Source organism: Vanessa cardui, chromosome 23 (genome assembly GCF_905220365.1).
Source record: "Vanessa cardui chromosome 23, ilVanCard2.1, whole genome shotgun sequence".
Lineage (NCBI taxonomy): Eukaryota > Metazoa > Arthropoda > Insecta > Lepidoptera > Nymphalidae > Vanessa > Vanessa cardui.
In genome coordinates, this window is record NC_061145.1 from 3919664 (window position 1) to 3946145 (window position 26482).

General features: G+C 32.5%; 1 protein-coding gene across 1 annotated transcript in view; it reads right to left on the reverse strand.

Moving 5' to 3' along the window:
* LOC124539811 (neuropeptide F receptor) overlaps window positions 1–26482 on the reverse strand; it is an 83104-nt gene that overhangs the window by 9601 nt on the left and 47021 nt on the right. Inside the window, exons 2-3 of the mRNA XM_047117168.1 lie at window positions 4837–5043; window positions 3487–3720 (exon numbers count right to left, since the gene is read on the reverse strand). Of these exons, the coding sequence (XP_046973124.1) occupies window positions 3487–3720; window positions 4837–5043 (441 nt within the window). The remainder of the gene's footprint in view (window positions 1–3486; window positions 3721–4836; window positions 5044–26482) is intronic.

Sequence of the window (26482 nt, forward strand, 5' to 3'; positions counted from 1 at the left end):
TTTACTGGTTTCTTCGTCCATCATGCTACAGTGGGTTTGATTGCATATTATTAGTGAAGAACCAGAGAATATAATATCACCTTTTTCTTCTTCTTAATAAATAAAATCGAATGTTTCACAGTTAGACTACGACTTTCTTTCCTTTATCAGGAACCCCGGTAGTATTTGGTTCACCAATATACGTGACGTTTCATACTCTTATGGAGTATGGCACGTGAAGCGCTCAGAATCGGTGGCGATAGTCTTCTTAGACCTCTCACTGCCGAGCTTGATTACCACCATGTCAGTCAGCGAGATGTGCTGGATCGATACCATGAAGCGATGAAAGTATGTACCTTTTAAGTTTAGTCTTTTAGTCAAGTTAACATACACAAACGCTGACGCCATCCGAAGAAAGAGCAAAAGCAAAAGCATTTTGCCAGCTGATTGTATTATTTATATCAGTGGTAATAGCTTCAATTTGAACCCTCAACAGCCGGTTATGTTTAACGTGTTCTAATCGCTGTGACGATTCGGGAAATGTATCCGTGTTCACCGGCTCTGTAGTTAAAGACGGCTACTGCCGTAATCCGATTAATGCTGATCCCGGGGTAATTACACGTTGTTCTTTGACGTAAAGCATCAGTTCATTCCGGGTCTGAAAATCGGGAAAGGCGTTCACGTGTAACGTGTGTCATCGATGTATGTACCTATGTTTGTATTTTGTTTCATTTCTCCAAAACGCACGAATGAAATAAGTGTCCGTTGTGTCATTGTTATTTATTGAAAATTATATAATTATGTTTTTTTTTGCTATATCATTAAGATAGACGGTCTGGCAGTTATGCCACGTGATAATAAAAATGGTCACCACTGCCCATACGGATCAGTACTGCAAGAAATACTAATAAGCCCTCTTCGATAATCCTAATCGATAACTTTGGTGCTATTTATTTATAGTTTTGAATAGTCCTTGTCACTTTAATTTTTTTTATTTTAAGAATATTCGTAATAAGCTAACATTTTACAAACCTTTAGATTTCACGAATTGAATCAAGCAGTTTTAAAACATATCAAAATGTTTCTGAAAATCTAACAATATATATTAACATATTAAATTTTATTAAGGTCAGTTCGATGTTCTCTACGCTTCTATACCCATTAAAAGCCTGTAACGTAAACAATGTAGTTGCGAAAGCAAATTTAATCACGTTATACAACAAAAACAAATTATAATTGCTACAATATATGACATAATTTTAATTAAAAAATGTTCAATAACGTTGTGTAATATTAAAAAACTGCAGTATGGCAACACCATTATATAATATTGCTGAAAACATCAAAGTATTAAATTCGATTATTTAAAAATATATTTTTAAATAAATTATGCTACCAATTCTAATATACACTATATTTCTACATGGGTCTGACGTCAAAACACCAATCCGAACTGCTCGTATAATCTATTAATAGCATTATAGATAACTATTCGTAAATAACCGAACTATTTAGATAGTCTTTAGATAATCTAACCAGATCAAAAGTTAATTTTATTTATTCAGTTAAGCATCAAGTCTGCTTTGTTATTTTTATTGTGAAAATATTGAATTTATTTTCGAAAAGATGCACGTTTTTAATATTAGGGCGATTTCGGTGCTTCAAACAATTATTTTCACTAATTGGACCATTCTGAATGTAACGAGCATAATCCTCATGCTATATGCCAGTTTTAACTGGAATTTTCAAAATTTTCAGTTTTTCCTAAAATCTTCACAGATACACGAGGATTTCCATTTATTGCCGTAAAAACTCTTCAACGACAGTATCGGCCGATTGGTTTCAAAGATTAGTAAAAAGACTGGAAAATTAAAATTAAATAAAACGCTATTTTTGGTAACCTAGGATATCCTTAACACCTTCAAAATCTACTTGAGCGATCGTTTCTATCTCCAACTTTCCGAAAATAGAAATTTTTATTATATTTTAATTTTTATTACTTTATAACATTTTTTTTTATAAAAACAACGAAATTTGCAAATAAGCCACGCTGTTTCATACGGTCAAAATTTCATCTGACCTATCTAGGTTTACTCGCGTTTTTTCGACAATCGATTAGAATACTAGTCTTCTATTATTCTATCGATTAGAATACTAGTCTTCTAGTATTCTAATCGATTGTCGAAAAAAAATTAAGCATTAAAAGTCAGTTGTAATGACGTTTGATGCTGCAATATTCATTCAATCACGTTCCTACTTGGCCGTTTTCGATATTATCCCCAAATATGTCTAATTCCAAAAAGGTATATGTCATTACTATATATGCTTATTTGTTTTGGAAAGTCATTTTAAAGGTACCGAAATCAAAAAGCGAAATGTTTTCTCTATAAATCTTATCAATAATCTATATTTTTGGATATTCATCTTTTATTTCCAAAATGCATTTGGGACCGAAAACATGGTCCGACATATGTTTTTTCAGCCTATTCATTTCTTGACTTTTCTAAAATCCATTTATTTTAACCACTGATTCAAGACGGCTTTTTAAATCTTCTACAAATATATCAAATACATCTAAGTTGTGGACGTAGTGGTTATTGGGTGACTGAGGACCCGTATACACAGTTTATAAGCTATAGGTGTGTTTATATTGTGTGAGCTCGGACCTCTAACAAAGGTTAATAAAGGATCAGCTCTTCTGGGTACCGTTTATTTTTTGTAATCGTCAACAATGGACCAATATTGATCGGCAACTCTATAGAGAACATAATACATTGTCCTAAAATGATTGTCCTAATAAATCAGAACAGCCATCACCCATTTAAGAGAAAGAAAATTATTTAAGAGAAAGAGTATTTTAATTAATTATCCTTTTAAGTAAATTATCTTAAGAATTGAAGCTTTCTGTGAGGGATCGTTGAGGTTTTTTTACCTGCGAACGTTGTGAAATATTTTTATAGCATACATAGCGCGGAGTAAATAGACCACCTGATGGAAAGAAGTACTACCCATATGCGTAAGAATTGTAACCATTCCATACATAAATGTGTTATCAACTTTGTGAGCTGATGTAGTTCCATGATATCTCATCCCTTGCACGTATATAACACTGACTGACTTACATTTTCCGAGCCTTAAGTACCTATATATTTTTAAAATTGGAATATTGACGTATACAGGTCAAAATTTTTGGCGTTTGATATTTGTGGTTATGATTTGTATTGCAACTATTTTTGTCTGTAGGTAATTATTTTCTTAATTTAAAAAAAATCCATGGTCATTTGCAGGATCAGAAGGTACCCATCCTGGTCTGCACAAAGCACTACCGCATCTACCAAACATAGTATCATTGAAGCTACAATGTTTATTCGATTTGTGTTTATTACATTGAATGTAATTAAAATAAATCAAATTTCTAAATAAACATAACGTATTAATTTAATCAACATAATCAATAATATTAAAGAAAATAGATCGCTACACAAACTATATTAAATTTAACCTTGCCTGATATCTGTCCAAAGCGATCGCCGTGATTGATATGGTCGAGACAAATATTGATATAGCTTGAATGGCCCCGCAGGCTTTACAAAGGCTCGGCCAGTCTGGCAATGGCCAATGTTTGGTCAAAAGCTCCATTAGTGTGAGTGGCGTCCCAACACAACAAACCAACGCATCTGAGACAGCTAAGTTGACGATGAACATGTTTCTTGCTGTTCGCATCACCGGTTTTCTAACTACCTGAAATAAATAAATATTCATTCATTCATTCATCTTGTTTCTGAATCTGATCATAGTCAGGGTAACTCACAGATCTTTAATCTAAAAGTTCATTGGTCGGCTTCGACTGCGGCAGCAGTAGTCGATCAATGGGTATTCAGCATTTAGAAATATTAATCTTTTTTTTTTCATCAGCGTTACAGAAACTATATATACAAACTTTTTACGACGTTTGGCTCATGCCCATTTAAAATCTTACAATTATTTTAATATTTCACAATTTCAAATATCTGCACAATTATATTATTGATCAAGCAATAGGTAAGTTGATTTTCGATTTATACTTAAATATCATGCAAATATCCCATAGCTGGGCTAAGAACTCTTCACATCACGAGGAGAAGGATTGGAGCATATTTCACAACGCAAATCTTATGTAAATTAGTAAATAGACACGACACAGAACTGATACATTAAGATTATCTCACGATAAGCACAACATATATAATATTTATGTAATCATATCTAATTAAGACGGCGCCAATTAGATTAATACTGTTATAATATGCGTAATTATCACAAGTGCCACTTTGACTACTTCATATATAAATGTTTAGTGAAATACAGGACCTCTTTTGATTACAAAAGCAATTTGATATGCTTTAAATGTTAATTATTTTTTTTAGTTGTCGTTTTTTTTAGGTATTATTCAATTTCCGAAACGAAAGGGTTATGTTGAAATTTAAAACAATGATTGAAAAAAAAAGTATATTTTCTTTTTGATTTAAAAAAGAACCTTATGACGTCACTGACTACTAATTTGTGGATGCATCAGTCTTGAGCCGAGATGGCGCATTGAATAGAATATGTAGATTTCATATCAATACGGCTTTGTTTGTCGTTGTGTATTGTAAGGAAATCTTAATGTATCGGATGTTTCTTTGCCATTACTTAATCGGATCTTTTTTACTTTTTTATAGCTAGCTCCCAGGGGAGCCTGGAATAAGGAAAATGCTCCTTAAAAGAAAAATACGTTCTTGCCCAGTGGTAGCTTCTTTAAATATACTATTTTATGGTTACTACTGTATTATGATTATGTAACTGCAAGGTAAGTTTAAAATAAAAAAAAATACTTACAGAAATAACAACAAGGGCATTCCCAACGGCGCCGATCGTTACCAGGATACCATAAAACGTCAGCAGTAACGCTCGTGTAGGGTCATCGACTTTTCGGTTAAGGGAAAATTTCTGAAGCAATGTATTCGGGTTCTGGACCTCCCTTGATGCCTCTATTACCCATTTTGCTGAGGCATTTAGGGTGAGGTTCATACTGGGGTCCTCCCTCTGAAACAAAATTTATCATTAAATATTTTTCTAAAATTATTTCTATCGTTAGTTAATTTTGTCTGATGCAAAGTATTTTGAGGTCATTAGATTAATACCTTATTGGTATACAACAACAACAGCAACAACAACAACAGCCTGTAAATTCCCACTGCTGAGCTAAAGGCCTCCTCTCCCTTCGAGGAGAAGGTTTGGAACATATTCCAAACCTTCTCTTATTGGTATATAATACATAAATAATATAATGACGACCTCCATGGTCGAGTGGTGTGTACACCGGTTTTCATGGGTGTGCCAATCTGTGGTCCCGGGTTCGATTCCCGGCCGAGTCGATGTAGATTACCATTAGTTTTCTATGTTGTCTTGGGTCTGGGTGTTTGTGGTACCGTCGTTACTTCTGATTTCCATAACACAAGTACTTCGGCTACTTACATTGGGATCAGAGTAATGTATGTGGTGTTGTCTCATATTTATTTATTTATAAATAACTTTTAAATCGATAAAAATAAAAGCGATTAAATTAAAGGCTGAGGATCTTCACACGGAGACACCAGTTCAAGCTCAATAGTTGGTGATGGTCAAGGTTGCCTTGGTTTAAATTCAATTCAATGTATCTAATAAATGAATCAATTGCATGTTGCAGATATGAGAATGCTAAGAGGAATGTATGGTGTTACGCGAATGGATAGAATAAGGAATGAGTACATAAGATGAAGTTTAAAAGTGACACCGATAGCCGAGATGTTATGTGGAAGGCGGCTATCATTGTATGGGCATGTAATGCGAAGGAATGAGGAACATATTGTGAGAAAAGCCTTGAGCATGGATGTGGACGGATATAGAAGCAGAGGACGACCAAGGAAACGATGGATGGATTGTGTGAAAGAGGATATGCTTAGAAAGAATGTTACTTGTGAGTTGACGTCTGACAGAGAAGTATGGAAGGAGAAGACATGCTGCGCTGACCCCAAATAATATTGAGATAAGGGCAGGAGGATAATGATGTATCTAATAAATCATTTTTGATTACTAATTTGCCTATATGGCCACTGTTATAATCCTATTAGTTCATTTTTATCGTAAATAAAAATCAAAAAATCAAAAATTAAAATCAAAATATGTTTATTGTTATTACATCATGTTACATATCAAAAAAGGCCCTTAACCTTTAATTTAGGTAATTTATAAACTAAGTAATAGTCTGTAAAAGTTCCCCTGGGCTGAGGTCTGTTCGTCTTTGAGGAGAGGGTTGTTATTATTCCACCACGTTTCTAATATTGGAAACACATGTGACACATAACTTTATAACACATATGTACGTTTCTTAACCGGAAACGGAGTCGTTAAGCGAATCTGTTTTGAAACCTCTAATATTATTATTATGTAAAGCCCTTCGAAATCCTACCAATAAACTTAAAGTATTACTGTTATGATATAAGCTGCTTAAGTAATCTCTATTTCCCATCTATATTGAAGTCTTATTCTGAAATAATTTTCAAATATAATGAAAAGTATTTATTTATTAATATTACTTTTATTTATTAAGTTTCATTTAGTGGATGAGCCGGCGACTTTGTACGCGTTTGAATTTAACAAAAAAGTTTTTGTTTAGTTTGCAATTTTACAAAAAAATATTAGTAAAGTAAAGTCTAAGTTACTCCTTATTGATCTAATAAGCCATCTGGTAGTAAAAGTCCCGTTCAAATCGATCAATTCGTTTCAGAGACCAACAGACAGATGAAAAAATATGTAAAAAAATGTTATTTTGTTTCATGTATCGTGTACATACATATGCGTTTAGTGAAAAGCGGTTTCTTTAAGTTACAAAGATACTTTTCAGATTTAAATAACTTAGAAGTTTTCATCTTACATGGTCTAATTGATGGTAAGCAGCCACAGCAGCTTAAATGATTTTTGCGCTATAAGAATTATAAACCATTTACTAGATAGTTGATGTACCATCAACCTTGGGAGCAAAAATGTCGCATCCCTTTTGCCTGTAGTAACACCTAATTCGTTATTTAAGCCGAAACATAACAATACAAAATATTACTTGCAGGTAGAATATATTATGTTTGGGTGGTACCAGGCGGGCTGCACAAAACCCTTACACCGAGTAATTTATTGACATAAAACTGAAACTATTTTATTATCCTTGAACTATCAAGATATGAAAATATAAGTAGGGTGTATGCGAGACACGATCTCCTATCAAAACTTATCGTTATTAACTTTCATAATCTCGACTTAGCCAGCTTTGATGAATTTAGAATATTTCAGTATAAAACCAGCGTGCAAGTTATTTTAATTAAGGGTAGTTCATGATGCCGTTAATGAAGTCAGTGCATATAAGCCTATATACATATAAAAAGACGAGATGGCCCTGTGGTTAGAATTCGTGCATCTTAACGTATGATTTCGGGCTCAAATCCAGGCAAGCATCGCTGAATGTTCATGTCCTTAATTTGTGTTTATAATTCATAACGTTCTCAGCGATGAAGGAAAGCATCGTGAGGAAACCTGTTCCAATGCAACCTGCATGTACTACATCTACTACATGTGTGGTGGAAAATGTACCAAACCTTCTCCTCAAAGAGAGAAGAGGCCCTAGCCCAGCAGTGGGAAATTTACAGGCTATTGTTGTTGTTGTCGTACATTTAAGAAGGTTTGGAAACAGAACTTTGGTAAGATTAATTAAAGTTTGTTTAATCAATGAATGGTTATTTTTACGGTCTGCGTTAATGGAACTAAATTATTTTACGCGACTTACAGTGCGTAAAAGTCTTGACACGAGTTACAATGAGGAAAAGGCGTCATGCCACCTTTATGCCATATTTCCCTCCCTTTATCTTTGTTTCTTTTTAATGTATATATTTCTGAATTTATTACTCTTCTACTATATTTATTTACGCGGGAGTTTTAATAACAATTTTGTTCTTGTTATTCATTTATTCTCAAAGATTTTTCATTAATTTTATTTAATACATAATTTATATAGAAAACAATTTTGTTTCAACCTTTTATCTCACGACACGTGTTTTAATATTATTATATAACGATCTATATTAAAATCAGACAAATTTGTAAAAATAAATAGAACTTCTAAAAATTGAATTTCTTCCTATACAAAATATATATTTTTCTATTAACTTTCATTTCTGAATCTTCTTCTTATACGAAATACATGTTTTACTATCATCTTTCGTTTCTGAATCTTAGATCTGATTGAAGAAATAATTCTTGTGGATACAAAATCAAATGACATCAGAAAAGTACTAGGTAAATTTTCTCCTTTCTCTTTGGCTGGTATTACCTACAGCGAGCTTGTACAAGACCTTGCATTAACTAAATTTGCTTTCCAAGATAAAGACAAATATTTTAAAATGTCTGATTGAATTAAATAGAGTATTTCTGGTCATAATTTACAAATCAACCATCAATCGTTCTGATGAGAGATTACTGCATACAAATTTATATCTTAATTATCTCGTATTCAGGAATGATACGTTTTGACTTGCGGTAGGATGATTTTACAATTTTAAATCTTGGAGATTAAGAAAAGAGTTCCTTGCCGGTTTTTGAAAAAAAAAAAAAAATATTTTTATGAAAACAATTAGTACGAAAATTAAAGTAAAATTTATGTGAATTGTAATTTTTTCCGATTCCATGAAAATACTCAGTGCATAAGCTACTTCTTCTAATATTGGGTATATTCATCATCCTAATTCCGAATACACGGAATTTACCTTGTTTTATCTTTATTAGCGTCGGAATTAGAATCATAAATAAAAACTTATGCACTATATTTCGGGAAGCACGGTACGCTGTTACCGAAGATTTGATAATTTTCAACGCCGAAAACAGGTAAAAATATTGCGTTCGTGTATTTCTTAATTACGTCCAGTAATAAGGATCCCAGAATCACTAAATTAATGTTCGTAATTATGGCATTCAGGTTGATCTAGTTATTCTGAGTTATTAATGTTGTTTACATTTCTATGTAAACGACTAATAAATACATAAATTATATTACTTAGTGTTGCCAGTGAAATGCTAAACGATTCAGCCGTATATCTATGCGTTTTCTATTTTTTTTTCACAATATGTTTATTAATTAATGTTTATTATATTCATATAATCGATTAAAAAAATTGTTTCCTTATTGAAGAATTAAAGCTTCAAATCTAATTATTAAATTTTCAAATAACTTTTATTTCAATATTAATTAATTTCTTAAAGAATTTCTTTTTATTATATATTTGACATTCTGAATATGGTAAATAAATATTTTTAACCGACTTCAAAAAAAGGAGGAGGTTCTCAATTCGTCGGGGCCTTTTTTTTTTTTTTTTTTATTTTTTATGTATGTTACCGAATTACTCGAAGATGGCTGGGCCGATTTTGACAATTCTTTTTTTGTTTGAAAGGGCATGTTTTATAGGTGGTCCCATTGTCAGGAGATCAGGATCTGATGATGGGATCCTGGAGAAATCGAGGGAACTCCTCAAATTTTATAGGCAAACCTATAGTGATTTCGGTTTTATTCGAAGTGCCTTGGTCATATGCTCACGAAAAGTGACATTTGATGAAGTGGAACTGATGATGAAGACCACAACTGGTAATCAGAACCTATTAGTAAGTAACTATTTTACGGGTTTAGTTCTATTTCTTTAAGATAGTCGTCAAGCAATTGATGTTAGTAAACATGCCTATGATGAAGTCTAGCTGATGGTGGACTACCAGGAGAACTCCTCAATGATTAACAGCATTGCATCGGGAAAAAATGGTATTGTCTAATTGGCGATAAGCAGTTAACATTAGGCTATTGTAACTTAAGTAACGCTTAATTTGAGTTGCAGTCCACATCGTATTGAAACGGCGTTCAGTTATGTTTAGAGTCGAAAGCCGAAATGTACTGAGTATAATAAAGTGAATGACAAACACTACCAATTGTAATTATAAATAGCAAAACAACACTGAAAAGCAGTAAATAATTTTTTATAAATAAAAAAAAACCGCCTTCAAAAATGAACTAAAAAGAAAAAAATAATCAGTTACATCCATAACCAATTTACGATTTTTTAATCACCTTTTGAAGTCGGTGCCAACAAAGTAAATAAATTCCTATATTGAAATCATTTAATTCGTATCGATAGTAAGGTTTGTCTAATGGTGTCATCTATACAATAAATAGATTTAGTTTTTGTATGTATGTATTGTGTATTATGTAGGTACCTATATTAGCAATGTTGGCACCGACTTTGAGAGGTGATTAAAAAATCGTAAATTGGTTATGGATGTAACTGATTATTTTTTTCTTTTTAGTTCATTTTTGAAGGCGGTTTTTTTTTATTTATAAAAAATTATAGACTACTCGGATGTGGCTTCACCTATCCTCCTTGCATTTCAAGCATAAATTTCATTCAACTCAACAGACAGACAGTCAGATTTACTTTCGCATATAATATTAGTCTAGATTAGTATAGATCGGTTCCAACAGTAGGCTAATGGAACAAACATGTTCCAGCAGAACGTGCTACTATGTAAGTAAACACAGGGATTACGAAACGATCCGTTCGTTTCGTAATCAATCAGGCCAATTCACGTCACCAACTACACACGCCTGTTCCACGATGATAGCAAGCGTCACTGAAAGCATTTCGAACTGTATTAAAATAATAATATAGTGTAATTAAATTTACGAATACGTTTTAAAATTCATGTTAACAAAGATTTTTCATTTCATAAAAGATTTTGTGCGTTTTTTTTATGGTATAGGTTGGTGGACGAGCAGATGGGCCACCTGATGGTAAGTGGTCACCATCACCCATAGACAATGACGCTGTAAGAAATATTAACTATTCCTTACATCGTCAATGTGCCATCAACCTTGGGAACTAAGTTGTTATGTCCCCTGTGCCAGTTACACTGGCTCACTGACCCTTCAAACCGTAACACAACAATATTGAGTACTGTTATTTGGCGGTAGAATAACTGATGAGTGGGTGGTACCTTCCCAGACGGGCTTGCACAAAGCCCTACCGGCAAGATGATGATTCGTAATATGAATCGTGTAAAGGAGTTTGTAATCATCGATTTTCATACTGATTAAACAAGTGTAACTTGAGTATTTAAAGAGTACTGGGTTTCATATCATTTTGTATTGGATCAATTTACATTTTAGAAAGTGACGTATGTTTTGTATCAGATAAAGTAATAATGTTGATGGAAGATGTTTCCAGAATTCAATGTGCCCAAGAAATAGTTTTTGATATCGCTCGATTTAATTGGTGTGTATAATAATAATAAGCGTTAAATGTCCATTACTTTATCGATATGGACTTTCAGATTGGTAACAAGAAATATTCCACAAGTGGCCTAACACAACAACAACAAACTACAACAGCCTGTAAATTTCCCACTGTTGGGTTAAGACCTCCTCTCCCTTTTAGAGAAGGTTTGGAACATGTTCTACCACGCTGTGTCAATACGGGTTGGTGGAATACACATGTGGCATAATTTCTCTGAAATAAGACACATGCAGGTCTCACGATGTTTTCCTTCAACGAGCACGAGATGAATAATATACACAAATTAAGCACATGAATACACGGTTTGCAGATAACATTCTGCTCCAAATCCTCTTGGGTTACACATGTGACACTTATATAGTCATCAAAAAATAAACACTTATATTGGTTTATTTACATTGTTCTCCTTTGAGATGAAATTAATATTAAGTAAGCACGTGAAAATGTAGTAATTCTTGACAGACAAGAATTTTTCGACAAAAATCTCAGTTAACACTGGTCGACTGGTATTATAAAGTATTGAATGATTTTCAATATACAAGTTTATGTTAAAAAAATATTTTTTCTATTTGAAATTCATCCTTTTAAATGTAATATAACACCGTAAAAATAAGTAAAGTTTTACTCCAAATAAAATGATGGTTGTTATTTAATATTTTTTATATGGAAATTGTTATTTTTTTATCACCTGGTAAAGTTTTTTGCGACTTTGTTTGCTCGTATGGATTCTATATTATCATAAATTTCGAGTTACGTTGTTGGTCTAGTCAGGGATATAATACATTATATCCCGAATTTGAATATCATATATATGAGATTCAAACCCTGATTTAGGGTCTAGACAGGTAGACCAAATATGTAGACGAAAATACCTATTTGGGTCTATAACAAGTTATTGGATCTTCAGTGGCAAAAATCTGTCTTGCAGCTCGGAGTCTGGTTATGAGGTGGGGTCGAACTCTGGATCCTTGAAAAGCATGTTAAGCAACTGCTCAACAGTACCAACCTCAACTCTTTCCGATCGTCTTGAATTTGCTGCCCCATTGTTGAAGAGTACGCCGCCGGTGTTTGTGTATGAGTAAGAGCCGAGATAGCCCAGTGGTTAGAACGCGTGCATCTTAATGGATTGCGGGTTCAAACCCCGGCAAGAGCCACTGAACATTCATGAGCTTAATTTGTGTTTATAAATAATTCATCTTGTGCTTAGAGGTGAAGGAAAACATTGCGAACTATCTGTCTAATTTCATAGAAATTTTGCCACATGTGTATTCTACCAATCCGCAGTGGAATGTGTTCCGAAACTTCTCTTAGAAGGGAGAGGAGGCCTTAGCCCAGTGGTTGAAAATCTACAGGCTTTTGTTCTTGTTGTTGTTATAATAAGTCCTTTCGTTCTTGAGATTAATTGCCGTGGCCGAAATTGGGCGACGATGACATTTTCATTATATAAATGTATTGGGATTTTGCGTTACGAAATCCTATTAGCAACTCTGATATAACTCAGCGCTGTCCCTTGCGAAAAGCACTTAAAACACTGAAGTTGGTCCTGTGTTTAATCTATCTCCAGCATGTAGGTATGAGGGCACGAATTTGTACAGTATATCCTGTGCAGTTAGCTAGTCTTTGATATCATATTACCAAATACGTCATAGAATATGATATTGGGTGAAAACTTATTCTATCCTATACTAGCAACACTAACACTTATTAGTGAATTTTAAGCCCAAGATTTTAAGAGAACTTTTATATAAATACATCGCCATCTTAGTGGTCGGTAGTAAAAATGATCAGACATTATTTTACGGGTTTTTGAATTTAGAACATAAAAAAATTATTGTCAATATAATTAAAATTTGAATCAAGTAAAATTCGAATCACGTGATCTTATCACTTTAATGTCATTTCAAAGGCATTATCCACTGTATTTTATTCCTACCAATGGGCACCTCACACATCATTACACTCTTGAATTGAATGTCACTCTTATTAATGCAGGATATTTGAACGAGGAGACGGTTCCAAATTCAAAAAGTTTGTTTAGTTGACAGTTTTATTTTTAAATTTTAATAAGCAACAGCTTAATGAGAAATTATTATCTAAGTCCAACCCACGTTAAGAGGAAGTTATCTCCACAAAGAAATTGTCATTGTAATGGGCAACCCCGTCTGCGCTGTCAACCATGGGATGAAGATATTGTGTCCCTTGTGCTTGTAATTACACCGGTTCATTCCTTTGATATTCTTTCGCAGATGTTAATAATCACGTTCTATTATTATTAGTAGGTATAACTTAGCATCATCACTTGCCAAGAACGAACTAAGGGTTTCTCTGTAGAGATAAAATTAGAAACATTGGTTAATTAAGTTAATTTTAACATTCTGTAAATACAAGCTGCGATTTAATTGCCATGTACTTTTTTATGTTAATTTCCCTAAATAGATGAACCTGGTAATATTTCTGTTGTAATCGTTGATAAAAATACTCTATAATGAAGTGGTCTGCAATGTGATACAAATAAAACAGATTGTAGATCCTTGGAAGTAATTGTAATTCTCGGAAAAAGTTCAAAACAGACGAAAATACGTCCAAATGAAATAAATCTTTTAATATCTAAATTATCAAGGAAACTGAACCAAAAAGGTTTGTTATATAAATAAACGATGAAAATAAACAAATCAAATAACCCTCAGATGTATTTAGACCAACATCTCCGTAACACATAAAAGCGTTCACGCTACTACGAATTTTTATGTTTGTATGAAATTGACATTTTTAAAGCTCCCGCGTTGAAACGTTATGTAGCCCTAAACTAATATCCTTACATCTTACAAATAATTAGCAAACGAGAATAAGCTCTATATATGTGATGTTTAGGAACAAAATCGTGTGTATATTTTTGATAGTGTGATAAATATCCGGTATGGTGTATGCGGAATAAACAGGAAAGTTTTGTACCCACGCTAGGCCCACCTGTTCTGTAACATCGAAACGACAACATAACTTTGAGTTTTTATCGCCTGTCTCAGTTTTCGTGACGATATCTGATTTTTTTACGTCCGCTAATGTAAGTTTTTACAGTTTTCATGGAGATAAACTAAAATTATTGCTTACGAAAAAAAATTAACTCGTTTAAAGGTTTCATGTTGATTCTATAATCGGTGAATTTAAAATGTCCTGAATAAGAGATAGTTGAATTGTTTTAAAACAATGTATTCATATTTGTTAATTAATGTTCGAAATTTGAATAAAGATCTAGTTATTTTATACTAGACATTAAAAAGTAAGGTCTTAATATAATTTAGCGGAGATGGCCCAGTGGTTAGAACGCACGATGATTGTGAGTTCAAACCAAACCAGCAAGCACCACTATATTATATTTGTGTTTATAATTCATCTCTCGGCGTGAGGAAACCTGCATATGTCTAATTTCATCGAAATTTTGCCACATGTGCATTCCACCAACCCGCATCGGAACAGCGTGGAGGAATATGTTCCAAACCCTCTCCTTAATGGAAGAGGAGGCCTTATCTCAACAGTGGGCAATGTACAGGCTGTTACTTTTTTAATTTAGACGGAATATAATTATATTTATGAAGCAGTTTACTTCTTAATACACAATAGTTATCCAATTTTCTCTTCAGTTGACTTTGGATTCTTTCTCAAAAGTAGTACTTAATTGTACCCTTGCGTGTTAGTTTTTATTTATTAAAACATGATTTGACAGAAATAACAAAGATATACCTGTATAATTATCACTATTGCGTTCTTATGCGTGTTCAGTTACGATGAACACTATATAAGGTTGTATTTTTTATTTTAATTAAATATTTGTGTAATAATAATAATAATATTTGTAGTAGTATCACACTGTATCTTGTTTTTTAAATATACTGTAGAGGATTTTTTATGGATTTTGACGATTATAGGTGTTTGGCGAATTATGAATTAGACAGTGACATTTACACTGACAAAATTCCTAATTTGGGCTTATCTTATAATAGGTATAGTTATGGGATATGATAAATAAAGGCTATTTATATATATTATTTATTCCTCTTTGTGTTTGTTGTCAACCAAATCTAGACTATGCAATGCTGTGAGTGATCAAACTCTATATAAACTGATAGCTCACGTGATATATTTTTATATAAAACTAATTATAATCTTGCTGATTGAAGTAATTAACAATCTCGTTGGTTCTTAATTATATAATTTAAATTTCGAATCAATTAAATGGTGATTTTAAAAATGCTCGTATAATAAGTTCTTAAATTAAGTATTGTTGCAATTGGATTAATATCAGACGCTGATGGTTATGAAACATAAAAGAAATTTACTTCAATTAACCTCATTGCTGAGTTCACTGACCCTAAATGATAAGGCTTCTAAGATTGTATAATAATCACAAAGGTCTATTTATTTATTGGAAATAGAAATACGCAATTATGACGAGTGTATATTTTCAAGGAAAATATGGAAAAAAATCTGCGAAAAGTTCGATGAAATATTATTTACATATTTCGAATGGGTAGATTGGAATCAATCGAGGAAGTCTATCGTTCTTCATAATATTTACAAATATGTTTGAAGTTATCCATTTGTTCCGGAAAAACAAGGAAGAGCAATATTAAATAATTCAAAAACTTTTATATAGATTGCTGTAGATATTTGATCGTTGTCAATAAGGAAACGAGAAATGAGAACGGCTTTTTAATAAAAAAACAACATAAAAACTTTTTCCACGTTTGGTGCTCTTAATGAATATCGATCATTCCTCAAGTCGATTCCTAATTAAATAGAAAGCTAGTCACAATATAGTTTCAAAATGTCTATCAGAATAGCAGATATAAATCAGTGGTCCACACATAACCGTGAACGTATTTTGAATTATCGATGTTTTTTTTATGGTATAGGTTGGCGGACGAGCATATGGGCCACCTGATGGTAAGTCGTCCCCATTACCCATAGACAATGACGCTGTAAGAAGTATTAACTATTCCTTAAATTATCAATGCGCCACTTACCTTGGGAACTAAGATATTATGTCCCTTGTGCCTGTAGTTACATTGGCTCACTCAACCTTCAAACCGGAACACAACAATACTGAGTACTGTTGTTTGGCGGTAGAATAACTGATGAGTGGGTGGTACCTATCCAGACGGGCTTGCATAAAGCCCTACCACTAAGGCTTTAGTTTACTTTACTTTAGGCGGTCTTTTTCCAGCTGTGGAAAATTTACAGGCTTTATTCATTTACTATTTATGGTAAAAAATTAAGATGACGGATTCAATGGAATACTCCATTATCAATTGTGTATAAAAATAGAAAACTTTCCTGGAATTTCTTTTTTTGCGCGAAATAATTCGTAAACAAAGTTATCTAAAAATGAGATTGCGGTCGGCGTTTGGTGTAATTTAATTTTACCAGAAAAAGGTGAAATTAAATAAAAGTTACTTTATACATCAAATTCATTTCAAGGCACTTATTGAACCTTAACAAATTATTACTATTGATATAAAAACGAAATTCAAATTTGGATCTACAAGAAATACTTGTGACGTAACGAGATAATTGGAGACATCATATAAGATACGTTTAAATAGTTTCTTAAAAGTATTTTATTAAAAGTATAACACCTTGCCTTGTTACTGGTGATGAATGGATGGCTGGTTCGTTTTTGCACCGAGGATCGGAATTGCGATTCAATGAGGAAATGCTGCCGACATTCTTGCCACCATTTCACGCGATAATTTTTATACAACACTTATCACGATTTTGGTGCGGTTTTTTGAATAGATAAGAGTGATTCGAGAGGAAGGTTTTTGTATATAATACATGGACAATATAGTACATGATAATTTTAGAAGTTTGTAATGTAATGTCGCAAATAAACAAATTCTGTAGTATATTTAGTATCAGTATTGCACCCGTGCGAAGCTGGGGCGGGTTCTAGTAATTCATATTTGTATATATTTAAGTACTTAATGTTAATAAGTTTTAAGCAAATAAAGTCATATATAGTAAGTTGTCATTGTCCAATTAAAATGAGCTATTTATTGGTACGTGATAATCCAACTTACAAAAGCAGTCAGTAAATTCGGAAAATTAACTAAATGTACAAGTCTGCTCATTATAATCTCTTTATAATGAAGCGCTTAACCAACTCTATCTCTCGTTTAGGGAGAATTGAATTATATCATGTCTCTATAGAAGGTTCTATAGCTTATAGTTATAGCTTAATTTGCAAAGCGCTTTGACCGTAAAAAAAATTAAACGGATTCAATTTCTGAGTCGGAAATTTTTTAATCCGATTTTCCAATTTGTATTACAAGTGTGGATTACCACTAAATAATAAACTGATAAGGATGAAATTCTTTCATATTGTAACTTGCAATATGCGTAGGTATGAGATTAAAATTTATAGGGGCCAATATTGTATGTTGACGTTTATGATAAAGCCTGCGGTCGGCGTCGATGAATTTCACAACCTTGTATAGCTAGTAGGTAAATAATTTGTTTGCCTCGTTCATATAGAGACTAATTTATTCAGCTGTAATTGATAAGTTCTTAGTTCAAATGTGTGGCAATCTACACAGAATTTGAACTAAGCTTTTGGGTCTAAGCCAGGAAGCTCATAGAATGAATAATAAAATTTGAGTGCATATTATATTATGTATGTGTATGCATTTGGTACTCTATATTAATATAATATAACGTTAATATAATATGTGTACATACATACGTGTATAAGCTATTTGCACGTATTTTGATCCATCTAACCCATAACCATCGATCATCCCCAGATCGATTCTTAATTAAATATAAATCTAGTCACTATATATCAAAACAGTAATAAGTCAGAAGTCCATACCGGATAAGTAACCGTGAGTGATTTGTTTATAATTCATGTTGTGTGTTGTGAATTAGAGTTAAATACACGCTACCGATATATGTGTTCTATGAAAAAGGTCACGCGTGAAATATGCCATCTAGGATAACAGAAATTGAGTAAAACCGAACATGACTACGCCTCCAGTGTTTTGAGGTATCCACTTCTTGTGATATTATAACATTCTGTGAACGCACAGAGCAACCTTCATGAACTGGGCGATAGATTGTCATTCGAAATATAAAAGTTTTTATTTTCCCTTTTATTGATGGAATGGAAGAGATGCATGCAATGTAATCTGCAACATTTTATACACGCATACGATAAAACCGCGAACAGACTCCTATGAGATATTGTTGTTGTGTGTAACTGCCATAATATAAAGTAACCTTCTTATGTTAAGGCCAGTCAATTCTTCTTTTAGTTTTAAGGGGAAGTTTTCACATTGTGACTTGCTGCTCCAATTTCATTCGGTGAATACTTTTGTGACAATTTTTTGTCATTTTTGCGATGATAACTGTATGAGACGTATAGGTCTTAATTGAAAAAAATAAATTAAAAAAAATAATTTTGGTGCTTTGAACCCTTAGATATCATTTTCTTACCACTTTAAAACGAAGATTGATATTTTGTGAGTTTCGAGAATTCTCTCGTTGTTCCAGGTAGAAGATATTTCATACAGATTGCTTTGTCGAAAAATATGATATAAATATACAACGATTTATTTAAAATTCAAATTCAGAACAGATTCCTCAAAATTTATGGGTCTACCAAAAATTTCGACTTCCCGAAACAAGATCAAAGATCGAAAATACAGAAAACATTCTACTATCATGAATACTAAATTTGAATGAAAGTTACATCAGGCGCAATCTGCATTAGCTCAGGAAATCATTATAAAAGAATAAAAGATAATGTGAAAAGAAATCTCCATGAGTCTAAAGTCCGTGAGAACGAAATTGTAATTCTCGTCACTGTTGTGTCTGAATAGAACGTTGATTCAAAATTTCTATTGTTGAACATCATACAAAAGCAGTCAGCAATTTAGTATTATTGAGAATCAAAGGCTGACCGCTGAGTAAACGATTCCAATAAAGATTTTTAATAAATTCGAACGTTACATCTTCCAATAAATTAATTTTTAATCAAATAATCCGATCGCATAAATAGCCGTCTCGATTTTACACGAGTTAAATGTGGATTTTAGACGAAACCAGATTTAAACTTACATTATTTTGCTAATCCATCTACATATTTGCACAAATTGTGGTTGTATATCACGTAATTCTGCGCTTATGTATTTTTTCACGCGTTCATTAAAATAAGACATTATATTTCCATAAGTACTGTTTAACATTATCTACATTATATTATTGAGATTAAGAATTGTTAATTATTAAGTGTTTTCTACACAGATGGAGATTTTAAAAATTGATAAATGCTTTTTGTCCAATGATCGTGTACATCGGCAATACTACGAACTGCGTTTTTGCGAACATTAATATTATTGTTAATTCTTGTCATTTTTAATTAACCTTGATTTACTAACAATTAATTATTTGTAAGTTTGTCATCTCCTACTGTATCTTTGCAAGTGGTATTCACCTTAATAGGTAATGCATTTAGTTTTAAGTTGTATTAAAATTTTGTACGTGTTGATGTATTTACCACTGGTGAATCTTAAATAAATAAATAAAAATAAACATTCTCTCATAAAAATATACTATTTACCATTCCCTTAGTTTATAGATTATAATCTAAAATGATATAGAAGTTCCATCAATCCGACTCATAGATTTTGTGTGAAACCGGAAGAAACAAAACGAACTACACTTACCTCTTTCTAACATTAATATAAACGTATTTGTATTAGAACATGCATTATTCCATTTCACAACACGCAATTGCTAGAGAAAATTCATTCAACTTGGCTTTGCCGTGATTTAGATTAAGTCAACATATGTATGTTTTTTACTCGTACATCTATCCTTAAATATTTACATTATAAGTAGATGTGAAGGGTAGCGAGATTACAATATAGCTTAAAATAATGCAATAAATTGAAATCATATTTCACAGTTCACAATATTTCGACAGATTACTATCTAACGGGTTAGATTGTAATCTTACGGTAACATATACAGTTATACATTTACTAAAAAGTGGTTATTTGAATATTTCAAACAGACGCTCCATTTTTATTATATGTATAAATAATTTAACATTATATTAAAAAACAATAAACAAATATCTCGAATTTAAATGTATTGTTTGCTCATAATACAAAACGATAGAAACTCTCTCTCTCTCTCGACGTAAGTAAAATTCAATATAATTTTCATACAACCGTATGTCGACGAACTTGCAAATTTCGTAAACATGAAAGGTACAAGTAGGTCAAAGACAGACATCATTGCATTCCATAATGTGACATACATAGTCATGAGCGTCATATCTTAATATCACATAAGCAAATGAGAACGTAACAGTGAAAATATCGCAGGAAATGGCTTTTTTTTCTTATTTTAAATTTAATATATGCAGACAGCTAAAGAGTCGAGATGGCCCAGTGGTTAGAACGCGTGCATCTTAACCGATGATTGCGGGTTCAAACCCAGGCAAGCACCGCTGATTCATGTGCTTAATTTGTCTTTATAATTCGTCTCGTGCTCAGCGGTGAAGGAAAACATCGTGAGGAAACCTGTATGTAACAAATTTCATAGAAATTCTGCCACATGTGTATTACATCAAACCGCATTGGAACAGCGTGGTGGACTACTGTTGGTATTTATAAAAGTAGAAATAAATTATACGACTTATATGATATGAGGCGGTGGAATCGAAGCGTAGCCTTTTTAGAATACGTCAATAAATATTCCAAAATTTTTAAAACAGTATGCATTTCTGCTAAGTCCTTATATTTAAAGAAAAAAATCCTGAATTCTGATAAAAGTTACAACATAAATGTTATACAAGTTATATAAAGTTATTTTTAAATTCGCTCAGAATTGATACAGTTTATTGAAACAACATCCAAAACTGGGGTTAGTTTCCTAAGGAATACTAACGAAAATTTCCTGGTGACAGGGCATAATAAATTAAAGCGACCCTTACAAGTTAAATTCATTAGTAACTTGAGGAGGAAGTTAATCGATTCTGAGACTGTTGATAATCAAGATGCTATTTAACTAGACGTATCATAGTTTACTTCAACAGCTTATAACTTAGGAATCAAGATGACCCAGATAAAAGTTTGATACTTAGTACAACGCAAATTAAAAGTTAAATTTTCTAAAGATTCCAACTCTGTATTAAAAGTGGAGCTACGTTCAGTTTTACTAATTATTACTTGTTTCTTTGGTTATATCATACTAGTAATCGTCCGCGGATTCGCTCGTGTTTTGGGGTATCGGTTGTCTTGCTTGCGTTAGATGCTAGGCAAAAAAAGTAGCCTCTTTTCTTGGAGTTCAAATTTGCTTCATAATGCTATTTATAGATTTACTTGATGGTATGGGTTTGTTGAAGTCTGTTTGGTTATGTACCACCAACTCATCAGATGTTATACCGTCAAACAGAAATGCTAAATATTATTGTGTTCCGGTTTGAAGGGTGAATCAGCCAGTTACTACAGGTGAAAAGGTAATAAAGCCTTAGGTCCCCAGGTTGGGGGGGCACAGACGATGTAAGGAATGGTACATATTTCCTATGAGTCAATGCTTATGTATATGACTACTTACCATCAAGTATCTCATTAGCAGGTCCATATTTTATCTTTACTATTAAAAACTAGGTATTTACATCTATCGGAAGTACAAATTAGAACACGTCTTGAATATCATAAAAACATTTCTATTTCAATTGAAGAAATTAATCTTATGATAAACTAGGTCACTCCTCCACATTAAGCTCATAGCATTTCATTTGCATCTATTAGAAATTACATTCATCATTCTTCTATACGAATAAGGGACTTGTGTCTCGACCCTGACTGAATGAAAACGAGAAACGATTGTGAGCCAAAATGAACGTTTGGCTAAAATTGGCTTCCAGCTATTCGAAAGAGTTCGTTCCCATTATTTCAAAATTCGAACTCCAAATTCGAATTTAAGTAACAGACTAGTTGCAGAATTTGTAACACATTATTGATCAACGTTCAAATATAGTCGAAATATACTAACTCGTTTTTTTTTTAATTTCCCTTGACATTTGGTTTGACGAGATTCAACTGTAATTCAATAATTCCACCCTAAGATTGTCGTTGATGTGGGAAAATTGATGTTTTTTTATTGCTAACCAACCCTTATTGCTATTGAGTCATTTTGTATTTACTTGTTTTGGAGAGGAATATATTATCATTACTGATAGTTACTTAATTCATCAACACCTTCTAAATAAAAAAGAAATTTATTGACGAATAGTGGAAAAAAAGGCACAAAAGAGTTTTAATTGTATATAGAAACTATTTATTTTTGGAAGATACTAAAAAACAACTACACAAATAAAGTATGGTATTCCAAATGAACTGTGATTCATTAGGAAAATATTGTAAAAAAAATATGTCATATGTTACGTCACTCAAGATACGAACGCTGTATGCAATTCGGTCAACGATTCAGCGTTGTTATCAAACGTGGAAATGCTGCCAGCTTCCAAGGCAATTTTGTCTGACACGGATGATGGATTATTTGTTTTTTTTATTTCGGCTTTTTCTATATTAATAGTTATTTTCGTTTTTACGTTTATCACTGTTCATTTGAAAACAGAGCTTTTAAATTTCGATGAATGTAAATTGGTGAGAACGCGTCAATTGTAAGCAATGATTGCGGGTTCATTCACGAAAAATCTGCCAAACGAATTTGGATGAAATTTAACAGTAATATAGGTTATACATCAATATAATTTTTAACAAAATGTAATTAATTATTTTATATAACATTTATTATGTATTTTTATATCATTTTATTATCTTAAGTATGTTATGTATATTAGTGTATGATAGAGATATATTATTTATACATAATATTTATATATGTAGGAAGTCATGATATACGGAGCCGCCACGTGGAAACTCACGACAAGGCTGGTCCACCAGCTTAAAGTCGCTTAGCGTGCTATGGAAAGGGCTATGCTCGGCGTTTCTCTGAGGGATCGCATCAGAAATGAGGTGATCCGTCAAAGAACCAAAATCAACATAGCCCACCGGATTAGTAAGCTGAAGTGGCAGTGGGCTGGTCATATTTGTCGCAGAACCGACAACCGTTGGGAAAACGCGTTTTAGAGTGGAGACCGTCTCGGCAAACGTAGTGTAGGACGTCCTCAGGCACGGTGGAGTGACGATTTACGCAAGGCGGCAGGCAGGAGCTGAATGCGAGTAGCGGGAGAAAGACCACGGTGGCGTGCACTTGGAGAGGCCTATGTCCAGCAGTGGACGGGTACGGGCTGATGATGATGATGATGATGATGATGATGATGATGATGATGATGATGTAGGAAGTATAAGTATTAGTGTGTAAATATTTGTATGTAAGTTTATGACAGCACCGCCTACGCCGATGGTTTTGAAATCTCCCTTTGATTGGGTTGTCTGGAAGAGATGGCTAATAAGCCCTAAGTCCCCCCGTTGTATAACACTTTTAATGTACTTCTTTTGTTTTTTTTCTTTAATTTTTCTTTTTTGTTTTTTATTAATTTTGTGTTACTTTCTTTTTTTTCAACCGACTTCCAAAAGGAGGAGGTTATCAATTCGTCTGTATTTTTTTTTTTTTTTTTTTTTTTTTTTATGTTTGTTACCTCATAACTTTTCACTGGGTGGACCGATTTTGATAATTTTTTTTTGTTTGAAAGGTAGTGCTTCCCGTGGGGTCCCATTTTTTTTTTATTTTTTTCCGATGATGGTATCCATATGAAAACGACATAAGTCTTAAATTTGCATTATGTATATGCGCGACAAATAGGTGAATAACTGAAAATCACGTTAACCAATTTTGATAATTCTTTTTTAATTATAAAATATATACTTCAAGGGTAGTTTGGTGAAAGTTTGGTAAGGTTCTGAGCACAGGATCCATGACAAAGTAACGGAACGGAAGGGAACGGAACAATTCTGAGGAGCACGTTAGCGATACTCAGTCGAATCTTTTATTTATAGGTTATTTGGATATTTGAGTCACATTCCGTAATGTTAACCACATTACGGAATGTGACTTGATGACACCGACTCCAAATATAACAATAATTACAACTACATGATATAATCGTTAATCGACTTTTAAGTAGTCTAATATTTTTCATTTCATTTAACTTAGGAAGACTCTAAAAAATATGTTGAATACGCAATTATTTTTATTACTTTTTCGTGCATATTCATTTGTTTTAAAATAGTGTTTTGTTTGAAGTCGGTTTTTCTTTTTGTTAAAATTTTATTTTGTTTTTTTATTTTTTTTGTGGTGTGCAATAAAGAATAATTCATTCATTCATTCATAACGACATAGACTATAATATATACTGATTTTATGTCTTTTACTCATAATATAACGATACATATCAAATACACGTTCGAAGTCGGGGCGGGTCGGTAGTATAGTTTTATAAATCCAAAATGTACATCATCTGACCTAATATCGTGCTCTATCAGAAATAATAATGCAATTTGCGTAGAGTGTAGAACGGTAGGCTAATTCAGGAAGTAAGCAACCTATCATTATAATCGGTGTATAGGTCGGTTCCTCTGAAACAGTGATTCACTTATGTAACAGCACAGACGACGAACCTGAAGCAAGATTTTAATTCTATTTCCATGTGACTGTAGTCCACACTGTGGTGGTGTGAGCCGAGATGGCTCAGTGGTTAGAACGCGTTCATCTTAATCTCTCTCTATAAAAACTCATGTTGCGGTAAAGGAAAACATCGCGAAGAAACCTGCATGTGTCTTATTTCATAAAATTTCTGCTACATGTGTATTCCACCAACCCAAATTGGAACAGCGTGGTGGAATATGTTCCAAACCTTCTGTATATTGTATTATTTTTCGTCAACTATCATGTATTTATTTTTTGCCATAATAGTTTCGTTATATTTTAATTAATGTCTGGGCAAATACAAATTAGTTAAAGTTAAATGCAAGTTTAAATTTATTTTTGATACTAACACGTTAATTTTTTTGTTTGTAATTGTTTTATTTGTATATGGATTAATAATCTGAAATAAATGCTTATGATTAATATTATTAATAACAATTTTCTAAGTTGAAATTAAGTAATAACGTTATTATAAACGTGTTTTTCCTACCGGTTATTTAATACACTAGTTTTGCTCTCAACTTTGTGCGCATTTGAATTTTGCAAAAAAGTTTTTGTAGTACCTTCACTCCTTATTGACTTCGATATATGCCAGTGATAGTCCCGTTAAAATCGGTCCAGCTATTCTAGAGATTATCCGGAACATACAGACAGGCAAACAAAAATTTAAAAAATAAATGTTATATGTGCCCTGTATATATAATTATATATCATATACATTTAGTACAAATCGAACAGGCACTCCTATTTTATTATATGTAAAGATCATATACAGCAATAGAAACTTTACACTTACAATAGAATAAATAAAATATTTCGAAAAGTCGAAAAGAAAAAAATCGAAATTTTACATTATTGACACTATTTCTACAATGTATTCAAACCAAGTAGGTATTTCATATAAAAATTGAAAGCTTAAAATAAAAGCAACTTTTAAAATGAATTTATGTAAAGTTTTTTATTCTATACCCATACAAAAATATGAGCAAGGTATATTCTGGTATTGTTTCTGTATGTATGCTTTGTTACAATACATAAAAGGCTTTCATCCCATCTCGATTTGAAACCTTACCGTCAAAGAATATAAAACAACTAGAACAGTAGGTAGGCATAATATTGTCATTTGATTAAATTCGGTGATCATTTGTACCTAAGCCACTATTATGATGATAATGAAATTCTCTTAACTGATTTTAGTTAGTCTGTGGTCGGGTGTGTGTACACCGGTTTTCATGGGTACGCCACTCCGAGGTCCAGTCGTTCCAGAGTTTCCCGAAACAAACAGACAGCCAGACCGACAGGCAGACAGACAAAAATTGTAAAAAATGTTATTTTGGTATATATACCGTGTATACATACATATACATTGAGTAAAAAAAGGCTGTATTCATATTACAAACAGACACTCCAATTGTATAATATGTACATATGACTAAATGACTAAC